Source organism: Anser anser, assembly GCF_964211835.1.
Source record: "Anser anser genome assembly, chromosome: 8".
In the NCBI taxonomy this organism is placed as follows: Eukaryota; Metazoa; Chordata; class Aves; order Anseriformes; family Anatidae; genus Anser; species Anser anser.
The window spans coordinates 287826-300107 of NC_139728.1; the positions used below are offsets into that span (position 1 = coordinate 287826).

The 12282-nt window shown below is 39.2% G+C and overlaps 1 protein-coding gene across 5 annotated transcripts in view; it reads right to left on the reverse strand.

Moving 5' to 3' along the window:
* Nucleotides 1-116: 116 nt before the first annotated feature.
* TGFBR3 (transforming growth factor beta receptor 3) overlaps nucleotides 117-12282 on the reverse strand; it is a 124645-nt gene continuing 112479 nt past the window's right edge. For all 5 annotated transcript variants that reach the window (XM_083847453.1, XM_083847450.1, XM_083847454.1 and 2 more), the window contains 2 exons: nucleotides 10392-10499; nucleotides 117-3909 (listed from right to left, as the gene is read on the reverse strand). In XM_083847453.1, coding sequence (XP_083703579.1) covers nucleotides 3791-3909; nucleotides 10392-10499 — 227 coding nt within the window. In that variant the 3' untranslated portion in view covers nucleotides 117-3790. The remainder of the gene's footprint in view (nucleotides 3910-10391; nucleotides 10500-12282) is intronic.

Genomic DNA, 12282 nt, shown 5'->3' on the forward strand with positions numbered 1-12282 from the left:
CACAATTCTCACTGAAGCTTACAGAAGAGGAGAACACGGTAAGCATATTTCAATCTACTGCTTTTGGCAGTTTGTTGGTATCTTTACTACTTCAAATAAATGAACCACTGCATCAATTATTAATAAATTGATATATACTTTATTATGCACAAGAGACTAAGATGACATGACACTGTGGGTATCAAAACTGTACAACTAAGCACTTTCCACAAGTCTCTGAAATACTGAACATAACATGTAGTACAAATGGGGTGTTCAGACTGGCCACAGGTATTAGCAAGTATATTTCTCCCATTCTTCAATTAAAAAAAAAAAAATCTAGAATTTGGATCTTAGAGAATCTTACTTATTTATTTAAAGGTGAGAATATTGTGTCTGGAACTGGTAGGAACATGGCAGCAAAGAATGTTAACTCTATGAACATCCCCATGAATGATGAACAACAACATGGCAGAACAGTCACCTCACAGGAAGGGCTGTCAGCACAACCAACAGTACAGTCTTCTTGTGAAGCATGAGGTAGATATACGTAACAGAAAGCATGGTACATACAAAAGAGAAAGGATTAGAAAAGGGCAGGGGGAAGTTTACAATCATCAACATCTACAGACATTTTTGCAAACTACATTTCCATGTGGAAAATGCTACAAAAACAGTCTAACACAGAAAGCTCTGACTTTTTGTAACATCAATATAGTAATGTCCAACACCAAAGGCTGTAAAAGGTTAGTGATAAGGCAATGCATGACAACAAGCAGTCTGCTTCAAAGTTTAAGTATGTTACTAATAGCTTTTTGGAGAAAGAAGTCTCCTTTTAACCCCAGTCCTCCCATTCTTACATAAGAAGTTCCTTTGGAGTCAATTTGGTTATGCTGAAATTCTCCACTGTGATGAGAGCAGGCACTTGGCCAGCTCCTCAGAAGCCCTGTTTAAAAGGCCTACACTGGGACATAAGCAGTACAGAGGTGTCCTGCTGGCCTCCACACCAGGCAAACATTAGCCACATGAAATTCAGTGTGGCAAGACCAGGTTTGACAGACTTGGGAACCAGTGGCTTTGTAGTTACACATTCAGATAGCTTTCCACGCTAAATATAGAAACTTGCAGTAGATATGAATGGCTGTTATAAAAGTAGAGCTTAAAGGTGTATCAGTACTCTGAATCACAGCAACTTAACAGCTGCTAGAAAGTACTATATGTTTTTGTAATAAAGCTATTAACTGGGAATGCCCTTTTTAGTTCTCTCTCTCACACACATCAGAAATACTCTTGCAACTGCTAAATAATCATGTGTATTTTTGGTAACCTCCAAATAATTCAGATTGATAACAATTTCTGAATTAAATAGCTGAGTACACCAAGTTCAGTTAATTAAACTATTTGAAATAGAAGCCAATAAATTGAATCTTTGATCTTTATATATTTTTGGTTTATCCAACAGTAAATATAAATCTCTAAATTATTTTAAAATTAGAGTAAATTTTTGATAAAACCATTGATAATACAGCTTGTTTCTCTCAAAAATATACAGTTATCTATTTTACATAAAAGTTTTCAACCTGTTCATCCCAACAACCACATCTAATAACTTCCTATGAGAAACTGCTTAATAAAGTATCTGAGGAAGGAAAGGGTTAAAACAGGGAAAAATTTACAGAGTATGTAAATTTCACAGTAATTGAAATTAAACATTTCATATAGAGTAACTTACATTTATCTAAAACATTTAAATATATCTTTATACACAAATTTAATGTTGTAAAATATAGCTATGATTGAACTTAAAGACTCTAGTCTTCTTTGAAGACATCTTTAAAGACTTTACACATAGAATATGCTTATACAATACATTCTGCTGAAGGTTAGGCAAAGCGCTTTCTTTTCAGCCACACAGGTAGCACATTCATCCTCCTGACACCTCATAACAGAGCCAATCCTGCATACTCTTACGCATGGGGATAACTACACTTACATGACAATTCCTGTCGATGTTAATCAGGACTACTCATTGGCCTGGTAACATAAAACACTTTTCACATGTGTACTATGCACACTGTATATCTCCACTGATTCTGAGAATACCCATAACTGTAGAACTGAGCATGTACTCGTACTAGTAAGATAATGCATGTAGTTACTCATACGCATAAATGTTTGCGGGATTAGTAACAAATTTGATTCAAACTGAGTAATATTCTTCTACCTGATTCTAGGCACTTACATCTATTGCATATCTTGCACTTTGACCACCCTGGCATCAGCAAGGCACAAGTGTAGAAACAGCAAATCTGCAGCTCAGACTTCAGAGCAGGCTATTACTCTAGTGTAACGAATTCCCTTCTCCTCTTGCAGAACGCGGGTAACCTTTACTAAAATTAATGAAAGTTACTCTTTTTTTTTTCTTTAAGAAGAAAACAATGCTCATTTTTCCTTAAAGGAGAAGGATCAGTAGGACACATTACAAAGTGGCAACATAACAGTCAAAGAATCACACATTCAAAATTACACATTTTTTCTTTTCATTTGGCATCTAGTCAAAGGTCAAGATATGGCAATAACACTAAAAAAAATACTGTGAAAACTAGTACCTTTTTGCCCTTTCCATATTCCAACACTACTTTAGAACTATCCAATTGCAATGTTTATACAACACTTTGGCACAAACAACTGCACAGTTATCTCAAGAGAATAGCTTTGTTTTATAGGTGGTATTTTACAAAAATGATAGGCTTTACTGTACATTCTTTGTGCCCTCAAAACCATCTCTTATTTCAAAGGGAGTTTGGGGGAACTAAAAGAGTAGAACTGTGTCACCTTTTTATTCTCTCTTCTATCTACCAATTATAAACCAAAGAGCTAGTTGTTTTATATATCTGCATTATACATTTTATGTATGGAAGGAACACTGAGCTCATTTCCCAGTTGCTGAAGGAAAACGCTTGGCTCCATATACTTAGGTATACATCTATTTGCATAAGAGTGTTGCCATTAAACGTACACACACATTTATGCTAGTGCACAAGAACATTATTATCTATCTTAATGTTTGTGTGTGCCTGTATTTGTTATAGTAAATTAAAAAAAATCTCTTATGAAAGAGCTTTGGCCTGGAAAACTGGAAAGGGAATGTTAGAGCGTGCTCTTCTCCACTTACCAACTCAATGTGCATTAAAACAGAAATACCTGGAACAAACCTGAAGCTGCAAACACAACAGAAAAGCAAATGAGATGCTGTAGCTGTAAGCTTAACAAAATAAAGGTTACTCAAAAGTGGCTAACATAGCTGAAGTAATAAAATGTTATTAACCACAGAGATCTGACCTTGAGATTTTCTTGCTTAGACAAATAGAAATCCTTTGACCTAATACCATCTTCGTTCTGCTTATCTTGTTAAACTCCCTTAATGAATACCTTGTGTCAGTGAGAACGCTTAGGGAAAGAAAAAGTCATATAGACAAAGCAGCATTTTTCCAAACTGGCATAGATTTCACATTGAGGGCCCACAGACCCCTAAAACAGGTTGCAGTACTGTAAAATTAGTAGCTTTGTCACATGTAGCATAACACGCTATAGAAGATCCAAAAGACTGTGCTTACCCATGCACTGTGTGCACATACACACACACACACAGTGGCTTCCCCAGAAAAACAGTCTTTTCGTAGAATAATCTCTCCTCACTTTTTCAAAAGGAACTGAACTAATTCTTTTAGCTTTAAAAAGCTGATGTCAACACACAATCCTTTGAACCTCTGAACTCCTATGCTGCTCCTCAACTTTGCTCTCCCTGGAGTTAGGTCGCACTGCTGCTGGAACAGGGGGTACTCTGTGTGCTGCCAATGCTGTGTGCTGCACTGCTGTTTTCAGAGGCTGGTGGGGACGTAGGGACCTGCTGTCTTCCAGCTGTTTCACCTGAGGAAAAGGGGAGAGTAAAAAGGGGTTGAGAGAAAAGAGAAGTAGAAAATGTTAGTTGAGTTGTCATAAAAAATAAACTATTCATTCCCAGTCTTCCTCTTCTGGTGGGTTTTATTTCCATATAATTAATGTCTTGGGTGATAGACCTCGAAGAGTACTGTTGAGAATGCTACTTTTCTTTGTCACTTTAGCATTGCTGTGCACATTGGAAAAGTAACATTGCTGTTTTCTTAATCACTATAAAAGCACCAAACAGAAATGGCCAAGATGGACACCATCCATCTTCTGTTGTCAGCTGTCACTCAAGCACGTCTTGCTACATGATTCAGACCACTTCATAGCTTTTCCTGTTTCATGGGAAAAGGCCAGAGAAATGCAGACTTTTGTTTCAACGCCAGTTTATAGAGCAACATATTTATCATAAGTGTGAAGCTGGATCTAAAGACGTTCTTCAGTCAATTGGATACCACATATCCTAAGACATGATCAGTTTTTTAGCGTAAGAAAGACAACAGGCTACCCTGCAAGCTTGACTTGATGTACTCTGAAGATAACATGTAGGAAGCTTCCTTACAGCTGCCACAGAACATGTAACACTTATAATCTGTAGTGAGAACAAGTGTCACCATTTCTTGTAAGTTGTTTATTGACAATAAATTAAAAGCCCTTTGTTATTTGGCTTGCCAAATCAAGCAATTCAGGAGTTAAAGACTGATTTATGACTCCTGGTAAAACCTAGGTTTTGTTGTCTTTCTCCACGTCCCTTCTGCACACATGGCAGGAATCTTATGGAAAAAATCCAGCTCTTACTAGGATGGAAGTAAAAATAGTGTCACAATGTGAACGTCCAAAAGATCACACTGAGGCCACATAGAAAATCATAACTGGGATTTTTTTTCCTTTTTTTTTTTTTTATTAAAGTTTCAGTGCTCAAATCTGCAACCTTAGTATTACTACAAAATAGCCTCTTCAGGACAAATAAAAAAATGAAGTTTATACAATGTGCACTGCAGCTGCCCCCTGCCTTGAGATCACCAGGATGTGAACCTGCGATTTCAGCATGGTGACATAGAAACCACTGCTGCCTGAGGCCACAGAACTAACCATGGCAGCCAGCAGCATCACAGCTGCTCTCCCAGCAAAGCTGAAGAAGGAAATCTTTTCCCTGACCACGGGCAAGAATGATTAGGAAGAATCAGAAGCTGGTAGATCTCCTGCTTCATGAGTTTAGGAGGCCATGGATTTCCTGCTTCGTGTGTTGCCTGAATTGGTCTGACCCCATAGGCCACATCTACCAGTAGCTCAAGAAAGGTAGAGTCCGTTTTTTCTTCCCTGCTCAGAGAGATTGCTGCAGTGACAGGCTGATGGCTGGAAGCACAGGCTGCCTTCAGAGAGCTGCTGAGCAGGAACAAGCCTGTTTCCTCCTGCAGGAGCTCTCTGGCACATCCCCATGCACCGGTGCTGCAGCCCAGCTGCCAGCACCCTGTGCTCCTCAGCAACAGACCCACAGAGGAAGTGTGTGTTTAATGCTTTGTATCTCAGGTTAAAGCCAACAGACCCACCAGATGAAGAAAACTTACTTCTGCCAGCTGTGGAGTCTGCAAAGGTCTGCTCTAAACAAGGGAGGATTGAGGATTTCTCACAGCAGAGGCTGCAAGTGTTCTTTGTAGTGGGAACCGCCAGGGTCACTGTGAGCTTGCACTGTAGCCACAGCTGTAAGCAGATGCACGGCCCCACAGCATTCAGCATCTGCCTTGTACCCCAGTGGTCTTGGGATAGGGAGGGAAGAAGGAATGGGACAAGACAGGGGGAACAAAAAAAAAAAAAAAGACTGCCCAGGAGGCCAATGAAATGTTGGAAAAGAGGGCCAGAATCTCATTCTTGCAGTCAGCACCAAGTCCAGCCTTTACTAGTGTGCACAGATTTTTCTAAGTCTGCTTTTTATAGTGTAAGAAATAACCACATAGCCATCAATAAGCTGCAGATTTCTGCTTACAAGAGACAGGTCAGAACCTAACCCCAGTCATACACACATAAACTGTGTCTCAGCTCTAACTTGCATTCAAATCAACACTTTGTGTTATCATACTGTAAAGGCTTTCATAAACCTTGTTTGGATATTCTCCCCTCCTAACTTGCTCCCTTCTCCTCCAGTTGTTTGTGTACAAGCCTTCCTTCCTTCGTTACAGAGACCGCGATAAACAAACTCCCTCTTGCTAAAACAAAACAAGAAAACCAAAAACATCAGAGGAGAGCGAAGCAGCTAGCCCCCGCCTGGCAGCATCAGAAGGCACTGCTCCGGCCTGGGCGCAGGCTCCCCCCGCGGGGCCCCCACAGGCCTGCCAGCACAGCCCTGGAGGCCCCGCCAGCCTGCGCCTCCCTCGGCTCTCCTCTCTGTCACCCATTTTATGAACCTCATGGTTACACACAGCTCTGCATCAACCACAGCATGTCACAGTGCCATCTGGGTGTATTTAACTAGAGATTCTTTTATAAGCAAATTAAAAGCTAAACATGTGGTGTTTTATTTACAGAAGAGCGACAGACGCAGTCACGGTCTCTCTGTGCAAGCCCAATGGTGCTGCCTGCTTCTCTCAGCTGTCTTGAAAGTGTCCTAGGCATCTCCCCTTCAGTTTGGGATGACAGCCCCTTTCCCTCAGTAGCACACCCCCCCCCCCCCCCCCACCCCACCCCCGGAATTCAATTTCCTCTTCAGTAACTCATTTCTGGAGCATTATCAGCAGCTCTGATATACCCCAGTCAGCTGTGGAACAAAGACAAAATTTCAAACTCCTCAATAAAAGAATCCAAATCACTGTGATGTTATGAACACAGTCAAGCAATTGTATTTAGACCGGCTAATTTTTTCTTACACCTTATTTCCTAAATGCCCAGAAAATCTGCAGCACATAATTTTTAAAGAATATTCATGAAAAGAACTTCAAGAAATGTAAATTATTGCTAACGAGGCATTCCCCATCTGTCTTCTTCATGTAAACAGCTTCATGTAACCAATATTATTGAACCAGAACTACTCAAAATGGACATGTCTATTGACAGTAAACAAGCCTTTACCCATCTGAACATGACAACATGCACTTTATTATTCACACTCAGGAAAGCTGCCAGTTGTACTCCCTACTCCCTGTCCAGGAAGTCTGAATGTTTGCTTTTCTATCTCCATTTGCCAAATATAATTGGTTGCTATGTCAGTTTATTTTAAATCAGATCCCATAAAGAAAGGAGAAGTGGGGGAGGAGGGATGCTTTTAAATTCTCCGATTTTGGAACATTTTATCCTGCTAACTTGCAACACTGTCTGAAGAAGAAAAAAGCACACTTCCTAAGAGAATGAAGCAACTGATATTCTGGATAGCAGCTTTCAGTTTACATGGTCAGAAGTAGGTTTAGCAGCCTCAGTAACTTATCAGACTTGTGCACATCCTTTCCTAAATATAGCCAATTATTCCTGTTAAGACAGATATGAAAGTGACAGTTAATTCTGAAGGGTTTCTGCGTCCATGTACACTTCAAAATTTTTGCTCCTTCATAAGACGCCCAGGTAAATTGGGTTAATTTTAGCAAATCTCTGCTACTTTCTGTTTGTTCTTGAGTCCTTTCCACTCAGAAATAACACTGCCATGGAAAGCTTTCAGCCACTTTTCAAGTCGTTTAACGAACTGGACAAAGAATCAAAAGTAGTGAGTCCCTTTGCAGAAAGGTAGGCTAAAATTCCTCCTCTAAAGTCATAATTATAGCTTCCCTTTTCTCCTCCCCTACTACCTGTGTATCTTAGGATGTCTGTACTCCATGTTGAATTGTTTCATTGAATCTAGAGTACTTTAAAGCACAATTTTGATGCTTTGGCAGAAATCCCTTATTTTTGCATCACTAAAAACAGCAAAAGCCCTACATGAAACAAAACCAAAACAACAACCTCTGCTTAATATTTTAAGATTAAATTCTACTTTTTTTTTCCTTAGTTCTTCTCTTCTATCAATTATTTGAGATTTTAATGTTAACAGCCTATCAAACTAAACAAAGGAGCTCATTCACGTAAAGCTTTCTCTGTACTAGAATGAGTCTGCCAATAGAGCCATACTGATAAAATTGCATCAGCAAACTTTCTAACTACTGGCGAAAAGGTGTCTTTTTGCTGTGTTGCATATAGCATCACATTAGAAAAATAGCTTACTTCTCACACCCCAAGCTGACATTCTACACCAGCAGTAGCTTTTGTCCATGATCTGAGTATTCCTAAAACACAATTTTAGAGTTAACTTGTATTTTCCAACTTTTGGGCTAAATCAATGGGCTATAAACTCAGCGTTACATAAAACAAAATATGAGATTTCAGAGCACAAGTCAACGATGGATGAATTCTCTAATGGCGAAAGACAGCCACTCTGTAGATGATATTTAGATTACCTTTTTTCCTCCTTATTTTAATAAAGTCTGCAGCTGACTCTAAAATGTTTCCACTGCAGCTGGATTATCTTGTCTGTCACAGCAGTTGTCCTCTAAGAGGCCATCCCTGCCAGAGCCCTCATTGCACTCTGTTGCAAGTTCTGCTTTGTAGATATAAGTTGTTATGCATGGAAAAATTACGGGCACAGAAACATAGGTCCACTTTCAAAATCTGACCCAGATAACTTCCTAGATATTTTTCTTATATCTTTTCTGTGATTCTCTGATCTGATGTGTTACAGTGTCCCCTTCCTTTCTTTTCTTCCAAGTTCTTTTTGTCTGGCCTTTGTCTTTAAGAGATGAAAATAAATGGAGAAAAAAGTCAGAGCAGCTGTCCTCTTCACTACTCATACATGGTAACTACGACTGATGTACTTTGTTAATGTAATTCTTTTAATGGGATTGGTCCAAGTCTTGCTGAGGCTGAAGGATTTATCGTGTTGGCTTCCAAGTGTTCCTTTATTACTGACATACAACATGTGGCTATAGATGGTCGTGTATATGAACTGAATTTCAACTTTCACAAATGCAGGACCAACAATATTAATTTAACAATTGTTTTAATGTTTTTGTTAATAAAAGCTGCTTATTTGGAAGTTACCTTCTATTTACCTATTGAAATTACACTTACATTACTTCCATAATGCTTTATTAGTAATATAAAGCAGAATTATGCTGCTTATGTGTAGGACCCCAACATTTAAAGCTTCCATATTTGCTCTGAATTCTAAACAAGCTTCATACACAGCCTATGCATTAAGTATTAAAGTGCTTATACAAAGCTGCTGTACTGCCACTTGGGAAAAAAAGTATTTTTGTTCCAAATTAACATAAGCTCCTAGGTTATAATATCTAAAGTAGCTCTGACCTGACAAGGACAGATTGTTTCATAGCATCTAAAACCTCATGGAAGCCATGTAGGAGAGACAAAAACAAAAAACCCACCCTGTAATGTGCTATGGGAAAATTCAAGGGCTCCAGAGCTGCATAGGTTTGGAGTAATTAGCTTCACATTCTCCCCACCTCCCAGAGATCTTGGCAGGGTCTTGCAAGGTCAAAAGTAGAAGCGGCTGGAGTCCAGCATGCTGCAGGGATCCTGAAATACCCAGTAATCCACAAGCAGCCAAGGTCACATGCTCCAAATCAAGGCCTTATCAATGTCCACTCTTTGTCCATTCCAAACTGCAGGTTACATGCAGCAGAAAGCTCCCTAAACAAACTCTGCTTCCTACAGTGTTGTATGTCTGCTAACTTATTTTAGTATGGAAAAAAAGTGTGAGAAGGAGATACTGAAAAATTATCTGTGCATAAAGACTGGACCAATTCACACACATTCCTGGTTATTTGCATGGGCTCAATTAAATGAGATTACACATGAGCTCTACCATCTAGTCCAATAGTTGAAGAATGAAGAGATAAATAGTAGAGGCAAAATTTCAATATGATCAAGAGAAACTTTTCCAAATTTAGTTATATTCAGAAAACATCAGTGCAAGTAAGGCATTCTCTTAGCCATTTGGCCTGCTTGAACTGATCACATCATATCCCAAGTCACATAAGCCTAATTTAGTAAGTTTAAAAAAAAGGAAAAAAAAAAGAAAAATTAAAGAAGAGTAGTATGTGAACCAAAATGGATCCATTAACTGATACATTACCTGAATTTGAAACAGAGATGCTATTAATAATAATGCAACATGCCAGGAAAATTCAGTTTTACTCTCAGTTGAGCTTTGAAGAGTCGTGTTTAAAATTATTTTAGCAAATTTTAAATCACACACATAAGGCATAACACCTCCCTTTAGGGAAGAGCAGGTATCAACCTGCTCATGAATACCAACAGGCTCACGTGAGGAGTTGCTGGAAAACACTATTAAGAACAGAGAGCAAGAAACAAGGGCAGGATGGCTATTGATAGCTCCCCTTCCCTTTCCTCCCTCTGTGCAAGGACACAGACCACACTGCATTTCCTGCTGCACAATCTACGCTGAGGTCTGTAAGAGCCCTTATGCTTACCTGTGTGAGAGTAGATAAACCACAGTGCTCCTGTTAGCAGGGCTCCAATTACAAATGCTGCAAAGGCAATGCCCACAACAGTCAGAGTGTCCAGACCGTAGAACACAGCTAAAAGGTAAACATACACAATAAGAGCTTTTCATTGTCAGTGACAAACAGTGTTCTACAACAATTACACTTTCATGGAAAAGTGTTGTGTGGTTTTTTTTTGTTGTTTTGTGTTAAGTTAATAGTTAATTAAGCACCATTTTAAGGAAAAGATTAGCAGACTTTCATCAAGGAAATAAAAATGCTTTCAGAGACTGGTTTCAGTCCAACCAACTGTTCCACATCACAAAGCAAAACCCGAGCTCTGCACACCCAAATCTGGAAAACATTGCAAAAATTAAGCATTTTCAGTTGGCCCTTAATAACTTGTATTCAATTAAATATCCATTCATCTTAAAGATGTGTTTTTAAAAAGACGGAGATTTTTGTCGAGAGATGCTTTTCATTTAAATGCCTTAACATTCAAGCAAACTTTCCCCTACATCTCCTGCACGTTCAGTCTGAAATCTAGGTGGAGAACGGAACTGCTGTTAAGAGAAAAACGATGCCAGCAAACAGTCAGCGAAAACATAAATAGAAACAATTGTTTTCCACATTTGGCAATCTTTTCAATAACTGAAATTAATTCCAGAACACAAAAATAGAACCACACAAACAAAATCACTTTCTAGGGGAGAGGCCCTTCTGCACTACCATTTCAAGGGTAACAGCATCTGGTTCCTGGATGCATTGCCCCAGAAGTTAAACATCCAAAGAGAGAAACTTCCAGCTTTTCTGTTTTCCTTTTTCATCATTAGAAGCATTTCAAAAATCACTCTTTCATCAATCATTTGGGGGAAAACTCTTCTTAGAAAACTGAATTTTAGTTTCAGTATTTTTAATATCTCCCAGTACACAAAATGGCTTAGGCCAGCAAATAACATTTTACTGACTAAACTGGCTGGGAAATGAGATGACTGGATCTTCTCAATAGTATCCCTTCAGTAGAATTCCAGTTCTCAAAACACAATCAACACTCTCACTTTAGAAGTAACTGCACATGTTCCTGTGCATTCAACAGATATCCCTGTAGACATCTCCCAGCCCACCAGCTCCTGAGATCCTCAGGGCCTTTCCCCTTTTAAAAATATCCTCTCCAGCAGTTCCTGTTGGCAAGGGCCTTCAGGACCCAGACTGGGTGCCTGTGACCAAGTCTGCGTGTGCAAAAACAGATGGACTGTGACTGGAGATTTTTCTCCCATTTCTTATGTGGGACTAATTCTTGTTCCTTTGGCCATGCTTGGTCATTCTAAATGCAAAGCAGAAAAGAATCTCCTAAACTCAGGTTTGTTTTTTTTTTGTTTTGTTTTGTTTTTTTTTTTTGTTTTTTTCCCCACAAGGTACCAGCCTAGTATCCTCTCCTCTGAGAAGACTTACTGAAGAGGAGAAAGTCAACTGGAGGCTAAAGCATCAGAAGCATAATTTTTCATTCCCTTTGTTATTTTGAGCAAATTCAGTCCCAAAGTCATAAGGTCAGGAATAGAGGAAAAAACCTTCTTTGCACTTCCTCTTCTAATTTTCCTTTTTCTCCATTCATTCTTGGTTTTTGCTACAACTCACCATCACCTTCCTGTTTATTGTTGCCTTCTAGTGCTGCTTCTCTTCTCCCCCTCCAGGGCCAGTCACTGATGACCCCGGTTAAAATAAAATTAACTTTGTCAAGACAACAGAAGAAAAAACCCACCACTACCACCAAAAAAAAAACACAAATTAATCCACATCAATTCAGTGCTCTCATCTGCAGCATGACCAGCGTGCTGGTGCCAGAGTAATTGAGGATGTGACTAGCTGCAGTGCAGGATAT